This window comes from Panicum virgatum, chromosome 9N (genome assembly GCF_016808335.1).
Source record: "Panicum virgatum strain AP13 chromosome 9N, P.virgatum_v5, whole genome shotgun sequence".
NCBI lineage: Eukaryota > Viridiplantae > Streptophyta > Magnoliopsida > Poales > Poaceae > Panicum > Panicum virgatum.
The window spans coordinates 73,461,848-73,484,329 of NC_053153.1; the positions used below are offsets into that span (position 1 = coordinate 73,461,848).

Sequence of the window (22,482 nt, forward strand, 5' to 3'; positions counted from 1 at the left end):
TTCAAATTAATAAAATTCTTTTAATTTTTTTTTTGCATTTCAACTTAAACAGGGCCTAAAGCCAGGGCCATTCGGACCAACGACCAACCTCTCTACTCCTACCGCTCCCGCTGCTCCTGCGTCCTGCTCCTCTCCCGGCACCCATGGTGTACTGCACACGCAGCACATCCTGGGCCCACCTCTGCTCTGCCACGTCCACATCTAGATCTCGTTTAGTTGTATATTTAAAATATTAAATATAAATTAATTATAAAATTAATTACATAATTCGTTTGTGAACTACATAATGGATTTATTAAAACTAATTAATTCGTCATCAACACATATTTATTGTAGCAATTTAGTGTCTAATTATAATCTAATTACACTCGTTAGATTAATATCGCAATTTACAAAAAAAACTATGCAAATCATTTTTATTTCATCTAGATTTAATACATATAAGATTCTCAAAAATAGAATTTTGAATTTTGCAAAACAAGTCCCTACCATCGCTCCGTCTTCTCGGCGTCTTCTTCCTGGGGCCGTGTCACGTCGGAGGAATGCGGAGCCGTCGTCATCTGCCGGTTCCAGGGCGCCCGTTCCCACACGGCCCTGTAAGGTCTCGCCCTTCCCGTCGCGCTCACGGCCCTCTCACATCCGCTGCCCGCACGGCTGCGCCCGTGGTGGTGGGGTGGCCGTGGCCGTGGACTGGCGACCCCGACCGCGTCCGTTCTAGCTCCATCACACCCTCTCCAGTCTCCACACACATGCTGCCCACCAGGCCACCACCACTTGGCACTTGCCAATCCGCCCGCCAGCGCACGGAACGGAGCCGACCTTATCCATGCCGAGGCGACAGCGCATGGAAATGGGAGAGTAGAACCGGCAGCAATTGAAAAATCTTTTAAGAATAGTAACATGGGAAAAAAAACTAATGCGCCGACCGCGGAGGTTCAAAAGTCCATGCGGCAGCTTAGATTACGAGGTGAGTTAGGTAGTAGCAGTGGTTAGATTTCCAAGCAGACAAACGTTACCAGATTTAGACGAAGCTAATGCTAATATCCGATAAAACGATAGGGCAACAGCCAAGCCGCTGTATGAATGAAGACTACGAAACCTTTCGAAGATGTGCAAGCTCATTGCTGCTGCTGTTATGGGTTCAGCATGGAAGCTGAGGCAATCTGCTAAACTAATCTTGCTCAGAGATGGTCATAGACATTCACCTACGAACAATCAAGGCCGGAACTTTATCCTTAATCTAAAACAAAAATCTTGCTCACAGCGATTTCACCTGTAGACGTTTGACAAAAACTCCGTTGCACAACCTGAGAGCATATCCATGTGTAATGTGGAAATTAAGGACATTCTAAGATGGACGCTCATTCCGATGAGGGGTGCATGTTTCAACCAAACCGGGATAACATGTCCCTGATAAGTGATAAAATAGTTCCCCTGACAGCCTTGGATCTTGAATTCTTGAGCGCCAACAATATCTTCATACCCTACCAAACTTCAGTGTGCATTCCTCGGCTCAGTCAACAATTCCAGATGGTTCAGCCAAATTGCGTAGAAACAAGCCTACAAAGAATCAGTGGCATGGAAACCAAAAACAGCATCTATGCAAATGTGTGATACTAAAAACAATCGACAAGGATGTACGATGGCGAATTTTTGCTGGAGACCAAAAAAGGGACTGCCGGACTGAAGTATAACATGCTTGCTCAGCTGCTTCTGGTATACCACTGATATCATTACTCGGTCAAGTTGTACATCAAAAGGGTCAAGCCATACACCAAAATTACAGCACTACAGAAAATAGTGATCCATGTGGTTTTATAACACAAAAAGGAATACAAGAGACACTATGGTACAAGATTTCAGTAAAAGAGGCACCACTTCAATATCTTGTCAATCAATTGAACTCCCAGCTTGTAGTTGGAGACTTGCCTCACGTTGCTTCCTTCACATGGTCCCCCTCAAATTAACATTCTATTGAAAGCATGAGCATACACCTCAAATTTCCAATATAGTTCTTATCTGCTCAGGAGAGTGCTTAACCAATGATCTTGGGTCAGGATAGTCGTTCTTCGGATCCATCACTGCCCTATAAATGAGCTCATATGTTTCTGCTAGAACTCTTGCCAAACCATAGCAGGCATCTGAACGTAACCTTGGAACCTGCAGTTGCTCAAATTCAGGCAAGGAACCTTCTGTTCCAGTCACAATGCCATAGAATGCCTTCAAGCATTCCAGAAGCATTTGCGGAGACGTCTCGGCAACATCAGCCAGAGGCCTTGCATCATCATTGTTATCATAGTCCTTTATGTATGGCATCTTATTTGACAGTCCACATTTCCTAAGAATGCCGTCAACTTCTTTATCTACAAGGGCACGAATGTGCGCTTCAATCATAGAACGCAGGTTGTTTACATAGCTTGTAGCAACCTCCTGGCCCATCAATGGTTCCTGAATAGCTGATAAGCAGTTGATGAGGTAGACTTTGGACAAAGATTCAGCACTCTGCATTTTACATGGAATGAATAAGGGGAAATGCCCAAGTGGTGAAGAATAAAACAAGATTTAAGTTTCTTGGGTGAAAAGCAAATATCCAATTTATCATGAAACCAAAAACAAGCAATCCATCAAGTCATAATAAGGGTTTTTTAGTGTGACATAAGAAATATCAGTTTAATCCTTTCTTTAGTTAGATTTAACAGAAAGAGGTAGAAATTAACATCTAAACTGCAAAACCAATCATGAGATTAACATGTGCAGTTTCCTCATAGAGCTAGTGTTAAGAACTGGAAGAAATATTTACAACTTAGCGGTTGAACAATATAACAGTTTCCCCGTATCTAATAAGTAATAACATTGGAAGAAGAATTAGAATTAAAGTAGGAAATGTCAGAATTGTAGTATTGCAACAAGAAGGAACTTTTTAAGGCTTCTTGCATAATATCTATGTTTCATCAGACCATGTGGTAAGCAGTTGTGGAAGAATTAGAAATGAAATACGGGTAAAAGAAAGGATGCTGCTTTCAGTATTGCATCAGAAGGAACACTTAAGGGTTGCAAGTCCATCTGTTAGTTTAAGTCACGCTATAGACAAGATAAACAATAGGCTCAGTTCAGTTGCTACATATTTTCTAATATGATCTCTACATCCTATACATGGTAAATATTACAAGTATGCTACTAACCAGAACCGATGTAGATAAGTTCTTAGACAGAATAGCATCAACTGATATTGAATCTCTGCTATTTCCACTAGGATCAGAGCTTGTTCTACCACGCCGAGCAAGTGAACCTTTTGACTTTTGCGCATCTGCAGCTTGCTCACACATCTGAAAAGTAAGAAATTTCAGTACAAACACCACATGAAAGTTATACTGCAGATAATATCAAATTAATCTGTGAAAACAATTAATGCTACATGAAATTGCTCCAATATAAGCATATCTCTCAGTAAGGCTACAACTTCTGTAGAAGCAGCATTTATCATCTGTAATAACTGGCTACTTGATATGTATGAACACAGTAACCAAAAAGTTCAGCGAGCATTTAGTTATACTGAAGCAAGATATTAGTTTCTCGGCAACCAAAGAACTAGATATATGTTGCAGCTAATTGCTACAAGTGGGCTGGTGCTAGGTGAGAATATTCTCACTATTATACTTCCAGCAAGGCTAATACTTCATATAGTGCTATTAAAAAAAATATATACTCTATTGAGTCTTGAGTCACAATAACTGACATTTTGGACACCGACATGGTCTCCCAAAAAATAACTCTGACTGCTGCTTTTTGTAATAACATGTTTACTCTGATTCAAATCTCATCATATCATTTTCAAATATTGAAACTCAGAACACACAAAATAATTTGTAATCTAAGTTCGAATGGTTGACTTAAGACAGCCCCAAAACAACACTTATTTGTGACTGGAGGCAGTAGTACAAAATCTTGCACAATTGTTGGTGTATATTGAGCCCATGTATAGAGACCCATGTATAGGAACTATATATCCCACCCTTCTAGGGTTTGGAGGAATACATAGCAATTATTCTCTCCAACATAGTATCTAGCCTTCTTCCTCTCCCACCCTACCTGGGGGGCGCGGGCGCCGCACGCGCCGAGGGCACCGCCGCCGCCGCCTCGGCCCTCCTCGCCGCCAAGTCCGAGTTTTCGGCGGCTCAGGAGCGGGTCCGTGCGGCGGCCCTTGCTTGGGAGCGCGAGCGCTCTGCGGCCGACGCTCTCACTCGTCGGGTCGCCGAGGCGGAACACTACCTCCTTGTCTCCTCCGGCAAGCAACCTGTCGTCCTCTTCCCTGAGCACGGCGCTTCGTCCTACCACCAGACTCCGCCCTCTGGATCTGGAATCCGGATCGACCCGCCCGACCCCCTCCTCGGTGCTCCTCTCACCGGCCAAACCGGGGGTGGGGGAGGCCGCGGGCGTCGTCGGGGGGGGGGGGGCGTGGTAGTGGTGCTAACGGCACTACTCCGGCTCCGGGTTGTGTTGGTGGAGGCCGTCGGGGCACTCCGGACCCGACTCCGGCTCCCACTCCTGCTCCTACCCCTGGAGGTTCGCCCTGGCCATCCTTCAGCGCCCCATGGTTAGGGCGCATCCCGATGTGGCCGTTTCAGGGTCAGGGGGGGCCTCGTCCTCAGCCTCAGCCGGCGACCATGGTCGCCGCTGCTGCTCCCCTGTTCGCACCGTTCTGGAACCCGCCCGCTCAGCCCAGCCAGCAGCCGACCTGGCCTGGGAGGTGGGACCAGGCCGCACTGGCGCAGTCCTTCAGCGTCATGGGGCGGACGCCGCCGGTCAGCACCGAGTGGATCGTCGACTCGGGTGCCTCCTTCCACACCACCCCACATGCCGGTATCATCTCTTCTGTCCGACCCCCACACCCCTCTTGTCCTTCTTCCATCATGGTTGGTGACGGGTCTTGCCTTCCTGTCACCGCCGTGGGTTCTGCTCCTGACTCCTTTCGTCTTCCCAATGTCCTTGTTGCTCCTCAGATGATTCATAACCTTCTTTCCATTCTTCAGTTTACAGCTGACAATTCTTATTCCATCGAGTTTGATTCTTCTGGCCTCACTGTAAAGGATTCGGCCTCCCGGCGTCCGCTACTCCGGTGTGACAGCACGGGGCCCCTTTACACTCTTCGCCTTCCTTCTTCCGCTGCACCACTCTCGCCTTCTTCTTCGCCCTGGCCGTCTTGGTCTGCCGCTTTTGCCGCGACACCGTCTTCCACCACCTGGCACCGCCGTCTTGGTCACCCTGGCCGCGACGTTCTAGCTCAGCTCAGTCGTAGTACCGATGTTCCTGGTACTAGGGCTCTTACTGAGCACCTCTGCCATGCGTGCCAGCTCGGTCGTCATGTTCGGCTTCCTTTTTCCTCTTCTTCTTCGCATGCGACGCATGCCTTCGATCTTGTTCACTGTGACCTATGGACTTCTCCTGTTTTCAGCCTCTCTGGCTACAAATAGTATCTGGTGGTGGTCGATGATTTCTCGCACTACTCTTGGACTTTTAATTTACGCGCCAAGTCTGAGACCTTCACCACCCTCCTTCACTTCTTTGCCTGGGTGTCCACTCAGTTCGGCCTCACCATTAAGGCCGTCCAGTGTGACAACGGGCGTGAGTTCGATAACTCCACCTCCCGTTCTTTCTTCCTCTCTCGGGGTGTTTAGCTGCGTATGTCTTGTCCGTATACCTCTCCTCAGAACGGTAAGGCTAAGCGGATGATTCGCACGACGAACGACGTTGTGCGCACCCTTCTGATCCAGGCCTCTCTGCCCCCGCGCTTCTGGCCCGAGAGCCTCCACACCGCCACCTACTTACTTAACCGCCTTCCGTCCACTGCTTCTGCTCCCACTCCACACAACGCCCTCTTCGGTATCCCTCCTCGCTACGACCACCTTCGGGTCTTCGGGTGTGCATGTTACTCTAACACCTCCGTCACCGCTTCTCACAAGCTGGCGCCCCGCTCGACTCATTGTATTCCTTGGGTACTCCCCTGACCACAAGGGGTACCGATGCTTTGACCTCACCTCTCGCGGCGTCCTGATCTCCCGACACGTCGTCTTTGACGAGTCGGATTTCCCATACTCCACCTCCTCCACACCTTCTCCTGACCCCGAGTTGGAGTCCCTGTTTCCGACCGACCTAGTGGTTCAGCAACCATTACATGTCTGCCCTTTCCCTGCAGGTTTTCCCGGTGCACCGGCACCGCTTCCGGAGACCCCTGCTGCGCCACGCGCGGCCCCCGGACCTCCTGTAGTGCCGTGCGCGGCCCCGGGGTCCCATGCTGCGTCACGCGCATCCCCGGTGCCTCCCCTGCACCTGCGCGGCACGCTCAGCCGGTGCAGGTGTACCAACATCGCTCGTCGCCGGTGCCGGCGCCGCCGCGGTACGCTCAGCTGGTGCAGGTGTACCGGCGTCGTTCGGCACCGCCTCCGGCTCCGGCAACGCCTACACCGGAGCCGCCGCCGCCGCCTCCACCGGCTCCCTCTCGAGCCGAGCCGGCGGTGTACCACCCGCCAGTCATCCATCGGGATCCTCGGCATATCCATCCCATGGTGACTCGATGGATGGCGTCTCAGGCCGCGACTCTCTCCGCCACAGAGGGTGAGCCGCGGGTCTCTCCGGTACCCTCCTCTGTCCGCGACGCCTTGGCGGATCCTCACTGGCGTCGCGCGATGGAAGAGCAGTATGCGGCTCTTCTTGCCAACCAGATGTGGGACCTCGTGCCACGTCCGTCTGGTTGCAATGTGGTGACTGGCAAGTGGATCTGGACGCATAAACGTCGGGCTGATGGCACACTGGAGCGATACAAGACTCGCTGGGTTCTTCGGGGGTTCACACAGTGGCCTGGTGTGGACTATGACGAGACCTTCAGTCCAGTCGTGAAGCCCGCTACGGTGCGCACGGTCCTCTCGCTTGCGCTCTTGCGCTCTTGGCCTGTGCACCAGTTGGACGTGAAGAATGCGTTTCTTCACGGCACTCTGTCAGAGACAGTTTACTGCTCTCAGCCCGCGGGATTTGTGGACTCGAGTCGTCCGGATATGGTCTGCCGACTCAACAAGTCTCTCTATGGTCTGAAGCAGGCTCCTCGGGCTTGGTACTCTCGGTTCGCCACGTTCTTGCTGACATTGGGGTTCACCGAGGCCAAGTCTGACACGTGTCTCTTCATCTACCGCCGTGGGGATGAGACTGCCTATCTGCAGCTATATGTCGATGACATTGTGCTCACAGCCTCCAGTCAGCGATTGCTTTAGAGTGTCATCTCCTCTCTGCAGCAGGAGTTTGCTATGAAGGATCTGGGTCAGCTCCACCACTTCTTGGGCGTCACTGTTGAGCCTCGCCCGTCTGGTCTTCTTTTCACCAGCGGCAGTACGCACTTGATATTCTGGAGCGGGCTGGAATGACTGATTGCAAGCCCTGCTCCACTCCTGTCGACACTCAGGCGAAGCTGTCTGCTGATCTGGGTGATCCGGTGGCTGATACTACTGCCTACCGGAGTCTGGCCGGCGCTTTGCAGTATCTCACCTTCACCAGGCCGAATCTCACCTACGCGGTTCAGCAGGTCTGTCTCCATATGCATGATCCCCGGGAGTCACACCTTGCTACGCTGAACCGTCTCCTTCGCTACGTCCGTGGCACTGTGGACCTCGGCCTGGTTCTTCACCGCTCGTCCTCTGCTAAGCTGGTTGTCTACACCGACGCTGACTGGGTTGGCTGTCCGGACACTCGTCGATCCACTTCCGGCTACGCCGTCTTCCTCGGCGGCAACCTGGTCTCCTGGTCGTCCAAGCGGCAGCCGGTTGTCTCCCGCTCCAGTGCCGAGGCGGAGTACCGTGCTGCCGCTAACGGCGTTGCGGAGGCGTCCTGGCTACGACAGCTCTTGGCGGAGCTCCACAGCCCGCTCGCCAAGAGCACGCTCGTCTACTGCGACAACGTCAGCGCCGTGTATCTCTCCACCAACCCCGTCCAGCATCAACGGACGAAGCACGTGGAGATTGACTTGCACTTCGTGCGCGACAGGGTCGCAATCGGCGATGTTCGGGTACTCCATGTCCCGACCACCTCCCAGTTTGCTGACATTCACCAAGAGACTACCCTCCTCGACCTTCTCGGAGTTTCGCTCCAGCCTCAACGTAGCAGGTGGCTAGGCTAGTTGTTGCTGCGGGGGGGGGTATTTGCCCTTTGTACCTTCTTCTTGTCCAGTCTTGAACACCGCTGCGTCGGTTGCTCAGACTGCGGGGGGGGGGGGGGGGGTGTTAGCTTTCTTGTTGTCCAGTCTTGAATGAACACCGCTGCGCCGGTGGTTCAGACTGCCGGGGGGGTTGGTGTATATTGAGCCCATGTATAGGAACTATATATCCCACCCTTCTAGGATTTGGAGGAATACATGGCAATTATTCTCTCCAACAACAATAATGACTTCCTCTGTTTTGGTGGTACTTGTAGCCTAGTCAGCATAGCTGTGCAATTAGCTCATCATCATGATCAAATAGCTTCTTAAGACATTCCTAACTGGCCAGTATTATAAGAACCCTCCATAAGTCCAAGTCTTCTTTGTCTGTTTCTTTTTTTTTAATTGTGAAGTACACTGCTCGAGATCATTACATTAAGTTTCCTTTTGTTTCTAGTCAGCATTACTATTAGTGACATTGATGCATGAGGGTAAGCCGCAAAAAGGTGAAGGAGAAATAAATTAAGCAACTGAAGCATGAAAGCATGAATTAAAGGATAATGAGTGCATGAAGCAACATGTTGTTACCAGGGGATACTGTTTAAAATAATTATATAAATCATAGCATGGGTAAAATTAGTAATATAATAACAATGGTTTATATATGATAAGAATTCTTTTAGATATTAGCAAGACTTATATTTAACATAATTCTATGACAAAATTTAAAAGACATGGCAAAATTGCCTCCATAATATTTAAGTTGACAGTGTGGTTGCCAAAATACCATAAAAAGTTGTGACATTGCCAATATGGCATCAGCCCAATGATATTTTCGTAATGTCTTGGATGGTATTTTGGCAACTGAGTTTCAACATAATGATATGGTGGCAGTTTATAAGGCACACCTGACAGTTGATACACAAAGCTCACCTGAATTATAGGATCCAGTAATGCAGAAATAACTGGATCAAAGTTTGGCCTTTTTCCAGAGGCAGGAACCATCATGCTATTGTAGGTATCAATGAGCTCAAGCAGCAAAGATATTCCTTCTCTTACAGCTGGTGGGGGGGAGAGGTCGACTGCAACAAGTGGAGGATATCGCAATAACTTCTCTCCTCGACTCTTCAGGATATTGAAGAATGTCTGCTGCGCTGCATCTCTAAGAGACCATATTGTATTGCACAGTGCAGTGTCTTCGCCCAGAAGTTCTGCTATCTAAATGAGAAGGAAAATATATGTAAACAGAAACGCTTTTTAATTTACTAAACCCCAAAAAAAAGCATTTCAGACTCACCGTGTAGCCATAGAATTCCAAGGTATTGCTAAGTTTGAAAGAAACTATCAGGCTTGGTTGTGACTGCAAAACTTGCTCAACTCGAACTTTAAATGGCCGACATGCCCCTTCAAATATTCTATCAAGCACAAAAGTTACATCATGCTCTCCTCTGGAGGAATCACCATCTTTTACAGACTGACGTCGAGAAGCTGGACCACTGTCAGTCATTGCATCAGGATCAAGCAAGACGACTATAAGCTCTCTTTCTGATGCCAGGGCCTTCACAAGTTAAAGAATGAACACTCAGGAAATGCTAACATGCTATCTAAAACTAGAGGTGCATGATTTGAAAGGAATGCTTAATGTTGGTTTGTATGTCTAGTAGCAAGTGAAAAACCTGATGTAGCCAACCCAGCATTTCGCCTACATAACGAAGAGGATCATGGGCATGCACTTCTATAGGTCTTGGGAGCCCTCCAGGTCCACCTCTAGTAAGAGCACTTATAAACCGCCTGAATAAGGCATGGTGTCTCATGTTGGCCACCTGTAAATGAAGATAGCACACCATCAGATATCATTTGAGTTAGTGGTATCTTTTCTATGTAAAAGGAACATAATTACCTCCTCTGCACAATACTTGAATAGAACAGGTCTTTCCTTCAGGCAGCGAACAGCCTTTTTCAAAAGGTCACTTACTTCAGGATTGTCAGTATCACCTAACTTTTTACACTCAGCTTGAACCCACCTGATAAAAGAATGAAAAAGAAATGACTTGTATCATATTATAATTGTAAGCCTGCATGTTCATACCAACTGATGATATAATAATGAGAAAGAAATGACTTGTATCATATTATCATTGTAAGCCTGCATGTTCATACCAACTGATGATATAATAATGAGCATATTGCAATCTTACTTATCCCGAAAAGGTCAAATTACCGCACAAATCACTAACGTAGTAACATTGCAAATGAGCATTTTCAAGCATTGTACTCATTAGTCATTTGTGTCACAATATTTGTCTAATTTCATAGAAACCGGTGATTCACAATTTGAGTTCACTGAAAATCAAGAATACAGTAACTGCAATATTTCCAACCACTACTTTAGTGCTGTGAAACAGACTAAATTTTCATAGCATGATATTCAATAAAGCCATGTGCAGTCATTCCTAAGATCTAGAGCTTCCTTAGTCTATGAGCATGTTGAGCTTTGACCAACATTGTGAAAGGGAAGGATTAACAAACTTAGCACTAAAAGCAAGTGGAGTCCAAAGCAGTATCATGAAGAATTAAGAATAAGATGAATTAAAAAAGTAACAATAAAAAAATACCTGCATAACCTTTCATAAGCACCCTCTTGGTACACAGACATCATATCCATAAGCTCCAAACCAGCACGCTGAAGAAATATCCAAAATTTGAACATTTTATATATGTACTCAATGTTGTTTCATAAGGAAACTACCTAGTGGAAGTCTAACTAACTAATGAACTATCAAAATGTCAAAGCATTGTTGAGTACACTCCATATTTGGCTACAATTAAGACCGCACAATTGAGATGTACTGTTATGTGTTTTTTCCCTTAAAAAATGTGTAGTGCTAGCATTTTGTCTTTTGGATTTCATGAACATGACAATCTTTATTATAGACAGTTAAGGATGGACTCTTGTACTGTGATTGAAGGGCTCAGAAGAGAACGTCATACTGTACAACTCGTACATCAGATATCATAAGTTGATTATGGTTTCTGAGAAATCAAGGACTCAGATCTACAAAACTTTGAGGATAAAGAGATGGTACCTGGTGGTGTGTTCGCAGCAGGACTTTGCAGTTTGAGTGTATTTCTTGAACATGCAGCAATGCCTTGAAGAATTTCTCATCGATCTCTTCCTCACGGAGTGCAATTATCTATTAATCATTAGCAAAAGAGCAATGCATCAAACATTGTGAACAACTACAATCATGATATCCACCTTAAGACAATGACTGAGGCATCAAATCTAGCAGCAAAATATCTTTAATCCAATTATATTTGTTCGAATGGGATAGAAAATGGTACCTCTTCATTTGATAGTTGGTAATCCCGCAGGAAACATGACACAATTTCTTGCTGTTGAGTAATAACTTCAAGTTCCTGTTGCATCCTCTCTGTTGTACTAATGATATCCCCAGTACTTGCACTGCAACTGCTCAATGCTTCCTCAATCCTAACATAATTAAAAAGAATATAAAGGAATAGCAGACAAAGGAAGTACACCTTGAGATGGAAAGGACAATTAAGAAATCAAACTTGGGTAGCAAAAGAATCTGTGTCATGACAATTAAAGCATTTTTTTAATCTAAAGATAAAATGTATTCACACAAGCAAAAAAAATGATAATCGAGAAAGAGAATCGCTAAGTAGAAATTGAGTAAGTATAATATTTCAGGATAGAAGCCCATTGCAACTATAGTGCAGACCTAAGCAGCTCCTCTAAATGCATCACCAATACTTAATTCAAAATCCAGCTTATGCTGTGAACTTGTAACAACCAGCCGCTCCTGCATATAGTGATTTACATAGCATTTTTCTCAAACTGATTCAAATACATCGGAACACAAGCTAATGCTAGGATTCCCGGATGCATTTCCGTCAATGCAGAGCAGAGAAGCACATGGGGGAGCAATGGACGGAGCAGCTCACTTTTTCCAGGAGTCGTTCAGCGCGTGCACCTCCCCCTCGACACGATCGAGCGCCTACACGCAAAACAGTAGAGCAAAGCGATCACAAAACAGGGCACGGCGGATGCGTACGGAGGGGCGGGCGAACAACACCGCACCTTCTGGGCGGGAAGCGAGGCGTCGAGGAAGTGGCGGTTGATGGAGAGCGAGCGCTGCTCAATGGAGGACTTGAGGTTGCGGCGAGCCTGCGGGGTGTTCTGCACGTAGAAGGTGGAGAGCGCGCCCAGCGATGCCAGCAGATCCGGGCTGTCCGTCCGCGTCTCCAGCACCTTCTTCAGCTTCCGGGACACCCCCGGAGCCAGCGCCGCCGCCATCCCGCTCGCCGCCGTCCCCGGCTCGCGATCGTGATCCCCCGCCTTCCTCCGCCTAAGAAGGGTCGTTCGGGATCTGGGAGTGACGAGAAAGGTCGGCGGTAGCCGGACGCGAGGGAGACAAGCCTTCTGCCGTGTGAGCTGGGTGGATCGTTGGGCTGACTTATCAAGCCCATGAAAAGCCCAATAAGGCTATTCTTGAAAAAGAAAACGAAAAGAATAAGAACCCAATAAGCGTATACTGAGTTACTGACATACCATCAACCACTGTCTTGCACAAAAAAAAACATCAATCACTGTCGGAATTATCTTTTATTTTTCTATTCCCTCTGATTATAAAACTTTAACCTAATGTTTTCATGACTGTAAGGAGTATGATAAACTACAATATCATGTTTCTTCCTTTCTCTGTGTTTGATTTTTTTCACCCAATGAACACGAGGGCGAAGGGCACAAACACCCTAGCGACAGACAGACAGATCTTTTCTTATTTATAGATTTATAAGCTGAAAGCCCCCATCAAAACACATTGGAAACCTTTTTGGCTAGTCGAAGTTTGATAAGAATATTTGGCACTTGAGCCCTTAATCCACCAAACAAGACCTACTCATGATGGCGTGTATAAGATAAATGCAGCAGCCCAGATGTTTCTCTCCAGAAAACTAAAAGGAAAAGGCAACCTGTTTACAAGTCACAGCTCATGCTAAAAAATGGTGTGAACTGATCATCTTTGAATATCTGGAATCATGTTTCTGCAACTGCGCAGAGCAGATACAACCAAAACCACATATCCGATGTCACCAAGTCGTGATTTTTTTTCCAATGATGAAACTTGGAAGCCTATCGCACAGATCTGAAAATATCATTCATGAGTCCATCTCCACAGGTTCTGCAGCTGTATATGATAGTTCCTTGCCCATAATCACTGCAGTCATCATCAATTTACCAGCATCAGGAAAATCCTTGTGTTGCATCAGTACTCCCTCCACTGACAAGCATTTGCTCTCCAAACCCCTCAGATGTACATCCTCTTTCTTCACAGGCAGCACATCTTCAAAAGTGCCATCATATAACACCACAGAATCCGGGCTATAACACAGCCTGGAAGCTTTGAAGAGGACAGTTCCTTGAAGAGATTCTTGTATAACTTCGTCGCTCCAACCTTCCGACATGGATGCCTCCGAAAGCTTCACCCAATCATCCTGGTTGGTTGCATTTATCCAGCATGCCTCAAGAAGGCATCTGTTGGAGGTTCGGAATGATGAGTTTGTCGAAGCAAATACTTCAAAAGCTTTAAGGGAGAGTTCTTGGTCTCTCTTCAGGCACATCTCAATCAGTTTTGATGGATCAATCAACGTGCTTGTATATTTGGCTTGAGCATATTCTGGATCATGCTGAACAATTTCTTCCTGCACAGGAAAGAGGGGTTCAATTATTCTGGTCTGCTATGATCATCCTAATTAATTCAAAAACGACAATGATACTATGGTTTCAAACCCAGATTTTAAGAATTGCCCATGCCAGGTCAGGGCCTCAGGGGTCCATAACCCAAAAAGGTTACATGCTTGCTCCCAGTTTAATCCCACTCACTTTTCATACGGTCCTCAATTTTTTTTTCTCAAACACCCAATAACTTTCAATCAATCTAGTGGCCTCCAGGGTCCAAAACAACCAAAAAATGCTCAAAAGTAACAGTCTCGCTTGGAGCTACTCCCTCCGTTTCAAATTATGGGTCGTTTTGGCATTTCTAGGTGTGCATAGCAAAACTATGCACCTAGATATACACTATGTCTAGATGCATAGATATACACTATGTCTAGATGCATAGCAAAAACTATGCACCTAGAAATGCCAAAACGACCTATAATTTGGAACGGAGGGAGTATAATGCTGTTGATGCCCAGAAGGATTAAAGGATTTTAGTCAGGTTTTGGAAACCTGATGTATACCCTAAATGCGAGCCTGCAGGGTTTCCATCTTGTATAGCTTGGATTTGATTACTCACACTACATAAGATAGAGCTAGTAAAAATGTAGTTTGAATACTCGAACTAATACGTTAAGATACGTCCATGGTATCAAGCATCTAAGTCATGAGGCAGCATAGATGTCGACCTATTGCCGAGTAGATTCTGGGCTCCCAGGAAGCAAGAGTACGCCATTTTTACAATGATGGACCAGAACAGAATTGTTAAAAAAAATTGTTATGCATAGGAAAATTCACCTGAAGTTTTAGAATCCGCAAGTCTGCTTCTATCCGTGCAACCTTCGCTTCATAGTCAATATCATTACCTATTTGTTGATGAAAAATATATCAGGAATTCCTTATCAATAGAAGAGAAAGAAACTATATCATCTAATTAACAGCATTTAGTGCAAACAATGATGCAAGCTTATGTTCAGTCCTCTAAACTCTAAAGTTTTCTACTAGACATCAGTAACCAAGCATTTCTTATTCTGCAGGAACTTAAGTAGAATCAGGCAGATTTATTTGAAAACTAGATGAAATTTAGAGTAAGATGTCACAAGACACTAAAAGGATTTGCAATTTTGCATAGGCATGGAAGCATGTGAATTAACTTTGATAACCATTAAAATCTGGATGGAATTCCTCACACAAACTTTGCAATAGATAAGTTAGCATTTTCCATCATCCAGAAGACAATAGATGTATATTTTTCCATAATGCCATAAATTTATGCAGAGATAATTGTTTCAGTCCAGAGTATAACACGAAAGTAGGAAAAAAACAGCTACCTGCTGTTGCAGCAATTTTAGAGAGATAAAGAAGATGTCTTCTTTCAGCAAACGACAGTGGCTTTCTGCTGGTTGTGACACTAGCATCTTCATCAGGACTACCATGCAGCGCATAGGTATGAAGAGTCTCAGAAGCAGATGAGAACTGGTTTAAGCATATCTCCTGAAGCCACAGAAGATCACTGCGGTCTTTCAGAAAACTAGCTAGCTCTTCCTGGAATTCTTCACCCAGCCTTAACAGCTTAGAGTAATGTCTTCTGATGACTAGCTCTTTAAAAACAAAGAAACTGAATCCCCCATGAGGTCCTACACTATCATGCTGCAACAAGATGAACATTAGAACCATGTCCTAGAACATTTCTTAGTAGAAGCTAGAAAGTGAATGACCTATTCTTTTGATGCTAAACCATTGAGCTAAAGTGCAACATGTTTATGGCTTTATACCCTGCAGCAGAAAAATGGGCCTGGAATATTTCAGATATGGTGTGATTTATACCATTAGGCTACGGAGGAGAACTGAATCATTGAGGTCAGAGCAGATCTGCCACAGTGTTTGGTAACCTTCATGCCGTTTGGCTGTTGCCAAAATTGGAGAAATAACCTCTCTAAATATAGATTCTTTCAGATCCAGATTGTCTGTACCATCTCTTGACTCCTGCTATTTAAGGAAAAGATATTAGTTGTTCCATATGAAGCTCAAGAAATTCTACAACTACTGCCGTAAAAAGCAGAGATTCGACAAGTACCAAAGAGGAAGGCACCAGCCCTATACACCAAAATGTAAGCAAAATTGGCAATCATTCAAATAGACCTTTGCTACACTTCTTTATCATTCCTGTAGAAAATACTTTCTTTTTGCCCATTATAACAAGCTAAACACTTACAGACTTAATGAATGATTGACAGAATCACAGAATGACTATTGTGGAAAATGATAGGAGAACTAGTCGAGCCTAAAACCATCAAATGAAATTGGAAATCATGGATTCAGTATGAAAGCATGGTCACCTGAAAACTAAATGGCACCTGAATTATTACTACAGACATGTGAATTTAGCTATAACTTTTGCAGTCTAATCCTTTACAGCAGTGCGTTGTCGCTTAGATAAGCTATGCTCATATTAAATAGAGTAAAATGCACTGGGGGTCCTTAAACTAATTGACCTGTTCTGTTTAGGTCCATGAACTTCGAAAATGCATTTATAGGTCCACAATCTATTCAAGTGTGTCACTTGAGGTCCAAAACACATATGACCAGTGTTGACCGCCTACGTGGACCGCCACGTCCGATCCACGTGGCTGCTGGCCGCCACGCGTGCTCCGCCCTCCCCCTCTCTCTCTTTCTCTCTCTCCCTTTCTCTCTCTCCCTGTTCTCCCGCGCCGGCCCCAACTGCTCCGCGTCGCGCCGGCCCCGCTCGCCTGCCCCGGCCGGTCGCCGCACCTTGGCCGCGAGCCTGCCATCTGCACGCTATCGGTCGACGTGGCGCCCCGCGTCGGCCTCCGTGCCCCGCGCCCAGGCTCGGCTCGCTCGCCGCGCTCCGCCGCCGCCCCGCCACGCTCCGCCGCCACAGGGGAGGAGAAGCATGGGAGGGAAGCACGTCCGCCGCGGCCGCTCTGCCTTGCCTTGCCTCGCCACGGCCGCCCAGCCTCGCCAGCGGGGGATGCAGGGGACAGGGCGACGCAGCTCGGCGATGGAGGGAGCAGGGGAAGCCGGCGGTGAGAAGGCAGCGGGCGGCGGTGACCTCCAGGGGCGCCCGCGAGGAGGAGGGCCGCGCCGCCGCGCGCAGGCAGGCCGCGCCACATGCAGGGGAGGGAGGAGGGGCAGCCACAGCCGCAGATCCACGAGGACCCGTGGCCGCCGCGAGGACCCGCCGGGCAGGGGAGGGCCGGGTGGCAGGGCCGGCTCCGCCGCCTAGGGGCACAGGCCAGCGCCGGCCCGAGCGCGGCGCCACTGCCGCCGTCGATGAGAAGAGCCGTGGCCGAACTCGAGGGGGGCCGCCGCCTGCGAGGACGAGGATGTCAGAGCTCCCCGCCGCGGCCGACTGAGCGCCGTCCTGGCCCGCTCCGCCGCTCCGACCTGCCGCGTGTCGGCCCGCCGCCGCCGAAGCACGCCGGCCGGAGAGGGGGAGCCGGATCCGACAGCGCGCCGATCCGCCATGGCCGACCGAGCTCCGCCGCGCGCAGATCTGCCATGGCCTTGCTTGCCCGCCGCAGCTCCGCGCCGGCGATGTAGAGGAGGACGTGGTCGCCAGGGCGTCGGGCAGGAGGGCCCCTCTGCCGCCAGCCACGCCTCGCCGGGGCTCCGGCCCCTCCGCCGCGGCTCGCCTCGCCGGCGGCACAGGGGGGAGAGAGGGGGCGGCGCCGGCTAGAAATGGGAGGCGGAGGCGCGGTGCAGGGGGACAACGGGGAGAGAGAGAAAGATAGAGAGAGAAAGAGAGAGAGGGGGGAGGGCGGAGCACGCGTGGCGGCCAGCAGCCACGTGGATCGGACGTGGCGGTCCACGTAGGCGGTCAACACTGGTCATATGTGTTTTGGACCTCAAGTGACACACTTGAATAGATTGTGGACCTATAAATGCATTTTCGAAGTTCATGGACCTAAACAGAACAGGCCAACTAGTTTAAGGACCCCCAGTGCATTTTACTCTATTAAATAAGTACAATATTATTCAAGTGAATGACAGACAAATATTAATCGGCAAAAAAGTGAAATGACAGAACAGGCAAATAAAGGGGCAACACCAAATTGCAGAAATCTAAACATTATCGCAGTAAAGATGATTATTAGGAAATCAGTTATGCTTAGCTAAACCAAACCTGGTATTTGGCCTCCACTATTTGTTTAGCAACATTGTAGAGGGATCCGAGAAGTTCATCTCTTCGTTCACAATATTCTTGGACTAGCACGCCATGTTCATCCCCACGTTCAAACTTGGCAGTAAAAAGACCTATGTATGCCTCCAGTAGAACATCTGTGAGTCCCTCCAGCTGAGACCATAGATTAAATTTCATTGACATGTCTGCAGCTACTGATTCTCCCAAAAGCTCCATAACAAATGCTGCCAAACTCCAGATTCCAGACCGTACGACAGGGTGGCTGTTCCATGTTATCAGTCCTTCAGGAGAAGAATACCACTCCTTGTGCTCCTTCCTGTAGTGCAATGCTGCATGAACTAAGGTGATACAAGCATTTCCTAATTCAAGTGCCCGTTGCATCTGAACAGAAGGGTGTTCCTCTCTACTAATGATGTATTGAAGCTGATGAGATAAGCAATAAAATAGATCCTCTATCTCAGAAATTCTACTGTAGAAGACTTCTGCATTATCGCGGTCCATTAAGAGAACTGTGTTCCTTCGAGCTTTCTCACCAACCAACTGAATAAGGTTCCAAAGAGCACCAGTGGTTTGGGTTTTTAACTGAGGTGATAAATGAGTACTTGAGCGTTGCTGGATAAGAGTATTATGTAATTCCCTAAGCTGTATCATTCCAGAAAGCTTTTCACCATGCTCCATGATGGTTAGCATTGCAGCTCCTACAGAATCAATAAATTGCTTGTTTAGTCAAATAGAAGTATCATAAAATAAATCAGTAATGATTAACTCAAAAAACAGAATTGATCTTTCTTTTTGCATTGTCACAGTAGTCCTACATAATGTTATCATTACTACATTCATGTAAAGCAAAAGGCTAGTCGTTAGTGTGGTATCATATGGCATTGACTAATAATCAGCTGATATGAAGCTCCTGTAACAAATTAATTGATAATCAGCCATCCTTATAATATGAGTGGCACGACTTTCCATACTGGCCTGCTTTCAGTGACTCAGGTGGTACCACATGTAGGTGACACAGGTGATTTGACACTCGGAGAGTGGCAAAATAGTAGGATTATAAAAGCCTAGGTGAGAACACCACTATGAGGTAGAGCACTTGATATAATCCATCAGTTGTTGACAACATATAACAAAGATCACAGATGGGGAAGAATGGCTCTCCATTGTATCCAGCTTTTAAAAACACTAGAAGTATTTTGATTTATGTGAATTACACGAGAACCTTGCTTATATACTTATACCTACAAACAAAATAACAATGTTTAATGAAGATACTAAACAAAAATGATTGTAAGAGTGAATCCATACTTTGCTTTGAAGCGAGTTCTTCATGACACTTTGACAAGACAAGAAACTGGAGGAATTTTTCATGTTTTTGCTGCTTCTCAACAAGGGATGAAACAATTGTTGAGGCAAGAAATTCAGCTTCTCTGGTTGTTGTCCAGTGTTTAGCTAGTGTGTTTACAATGGATTTGCTCATCCGAACAAATATGTTCATCTCACCCTCTTTGTCAAATGCTCCTGCAGCTCTAAGCTTTTGAAGTGCCTCATAAACTGCACCAGAGATTATGAAATCATGAAATAACCGATTCAGTAGCATTTCAGACTCTTCATCAACCACAGCCTGCTGAGCTATGCCAGTTAAAGCGGGCCTTTGCCTCTCACCAGCACTCCAAGCCTCAGAACTAACTCTCCTGGGAACAACACCGGCACTGAAGACTTGAGTTCTTCTTTTCTCCTCAGCAACTGCTTCATTACAACTACCTTTTCGTGACAAGCTGCGTTCTGGTGGTTCGATCCCACCAACTAATACAGCTTTTTCAGGAATCGCCCAGACTCCTGCCTTTTCTGTTATAACAACCCAAGCACCTTCATCCCTGTCATCAGCTGATGGGATAACGGAAGCATCTAGGACCTTTCCAGCATCCCAGGGCAGATCAAACTGATAAAGTCGGGTGGAACCTCTCCAATATATGGCCACTGTTGCTGTTCCATCACCTGACAGGATGATTACAGAACCAGAAGGCTTACCACCAGTTTTTAGCCTCATTGAGAACAAGAATTCTTCATCCTCTACTCTAGCCTTAGGAATAATCACCTGAGAAGGAGCTTTTTTCTCCAAAAATCTTTCAACTTTAACAGCATTATCTTCATATGAAAACTTCTGGTTAGGTTTGTACAGCATTGTCAGAAGTGAATACTGAGTGTAGTTTGACCCACTAACCCTATCTTTGCAAAATGTAGCAACAAGAATGCTAAATTCCTTCCCATGCTCATCTATCTGCATGTCCAAAAGCCAGACATTTTTCTGCCCAGCTATATCTTTCTTTATGCTCACATCCCCATCGGTACCAACAATTTCCTGAGACCCTAATTTTTTTATATCAATGTCATGCAAGAGCGAGATACTCCAACATTGCACCTCATTGTTTGTCAACAAAAAGAACTTCCGATCAGAACCCTCAGATGAGACATAATTTGGCAGCCAAGCCAATGACCTTCCACCATTACTTTTCTGAGAATGATCGGCACCACCATCAACAAATGTATCTCCATGGACTTTCTTTCGACGAATTCCTTCTGGTGAACACTGGAACAACCACAAAGCACCGGTAGGCTCAGAAGCTATTGCAATACATTCGTGAGTGCCTCCTGGAACTGTGGCTGCAATAATTGAATTAAACCTGAAACAATCAGATGCACCATCACTTGCAGACACCTCACCACCACCTGGTGAGCTAAGAACTAGACTCTTATTAAACTCAGCATAGATGTCAGGCCAATAAGCAACTGCTTGTGTTCTTTTGTTGTAGAGGATAACACCAGTAGAACTTTTTCTATACAATATATCTCCACTGTTTCTTGTTGATGCACCGCTACTATGCCATCTCATTATACAAACTGTCCACTGAATACCGGGGAGGGATTTCACATCTTTGTATCCAATAAGAGAAGATGGAACATCAAGTACTAGACAGTCTTTAGCAGAAGAAGCTGAGTAGTTCCAGATAAAAAGCTCATTTCCGCATATCATCCACGCAAGGGATGTTTCTTTATCAATGCCACCCGCAAACATGTTCTTGCCTACAAGAGATGCACAACAGGTATAATATGGTTCAGTAAGGTACAAACAAACTATTATCAGGGAAAATAGCAAACGTGCATTCAGTTGAAATAGTTACCAGAGAAATTTTTCTGTAGAAGGCTGGCTTGGGCATTCCGAACGATTTGGGGAAACTCTGCTACGTGCACCGGTTGGATCTGCTCCGATTCACCAGCCCTGTCAGTTCGCTTCGATGTCGAAATCCTGGAAATTTACAGAAAGTAGAGGAAACAGAGGTCAGTTGCCTGACCTAGACGTGCGAGGCTGCTGGAAATCTATATGACGAAACAGATGCCCGCACCGCACTCTGCTTTTCGCGCCTTCAATAAGACACGGCCATACGACAAAATGCGATGAGTTAGTGAAAGCAAAGCAGCTGAGAAGAAAGGGGTACCTAGCGAGGAGAGAGGAGGAGGTCCAAGGGACCGGGGTGCCGGTAGCGGGGCGGTCGGAGATGGCGAATCCGCGAGGCGACGGGGAGTGGGCGGGAGCAGCAGGTGGAGGTGAAGGGGATGCCTCCTCCCTGTCCTTGCGGTGGAGGAGGTGGGGCTTCCTGATCGCCGGAGAGAACATCTTCGGCGGCGCGGCGGTTGGGCAGAGAGCACCCTCACGGCCTCCCCTTCTCCGACCAGCCGGCCTCTCGGTCTCGGCGCTCTCTCCGGTGGGCTAGGGTTTTACTAGAGTTTTTGCTTTTTGAGTGTGTTTTCTCTCTTTTTGCGCTTTGCCCCCTGCTTTCTTAGTTAGAGTGGGGCATAAAAACAGAGCGATTTTTTTTTCAAAATGATCAAAAACCGGGAGATCGGTTTGAACTTTGAACGTTTGAGGCCAAGAGCGAACCTGACTGTAAAATTACTTTTCTAGTTTCGTGAGGAGTGAGATTGACAATTGTGCTTGAAGATGGCATGCGTATGAGTTCCATACCTCTTAAGTTGATGGGGCTTCTAAGCCTTATATAATATAGTAATTTTAACGTCTTGTTTTTATAAGATTTTAACATCTTGTTTCCTATTCCTTGAAAATCTTTTCTTATCCTAAAATCCATTAGGATACGAGGATATAGAAGAAAGACTGTGTTTTCTCTTGAGTTCCGAAACGTGCTTGCGACCTTAGCAGCTTTGAATATATATCAAAATAAAATTTAGCAAAAAGTAAATAATATTGTAAACTTGCAACGAATTTCATGCACAATCAACACATAAGCAACGACAAAAGTTAATAACTACATCCAAAAGGTTGAGCTATCCCATCCATATTGTTACAAATATCATATATTTCATACCACTATATATATT

General features: G+C 46.4%; 2 protein-coding genes across 3 annotated transcripts; both read right to left on the reverse strand.

Moving 5' to 3' along the window:
• Window positions 1-1,684: 1,684 nt before the first annotated feature.
• LOC120693207 (conserved oligomeric Golgi complex subunit 6-like) lies at window positions 1,685-12,658 on the reverse strand. Its single transcript, XM_039976624.1, has 11 exons — window positions 12,285-12,658; window positions 12,149-12,201; window positions 11,525-11,672; window positions 11,266-11,373; window positions 10,795-10,862; window positions 10,080-10,203; window positions 9,856-10,002; window positions 9,477-9,737; window positions 9,113-9,397; window positions 3,183-3,326; window positions 1,685-2,502 (listed from the first exon to the last, which is right to left on the reverse strand). Exons 1-11 carry the CDS (start codon window positions 12,498-12,500, stop codon window positions 1,996-1,998), a joined length of 2,061 nt encoding a protein of 686 aa, XP_039832558.1. The 5' UTR covers window positions 12,501-12,658; the 3' UTR covers window positions 1,685-1,995.
• Window positions 12,659-12,979: 321 nt separating this feature from the next.
• Window positions 12,980-21,900, reverse strand: LOC120693206 (nuclear pore complex protein NUP133-like). Of its 2 annotated transcripts, none has more exons than XM_039976623.1 (8): window positions 21,585-21,900; window positions 21,270-21,394; window positions 19,396-21,171; window positions 18,070-18,785; window positions 15,750-15,908; window positions 15,254-15,572; window positions 14,721-14,788; window positions 12,980-13,906 (listed from the first exon to the last, which is right to left on the reverse strand). In XM_039976623.1, exons 1-8 carry the CDS (start codon window positions 21,761-21,763, stop codon window positions 13,364-13,366), a joined length of 3,885 nt encoding a protein of 1,294 aa, XP_039832557.1. In that variant the 5' UTR covers window positions 21,764-21,900; the 3' UTR covers window positions 12,980-13,363. The 2 variants fall into 2 exon arrangements, with proteins under 2 accessions (XP_039832557.1, XP_039832556.1); XM_039976622.1 differs by having other exon boundaries at window positions 15,750-15,911.
• Between the last annotated feature and the right edge of the window lie 582 nt (window positions 21,901-22,482).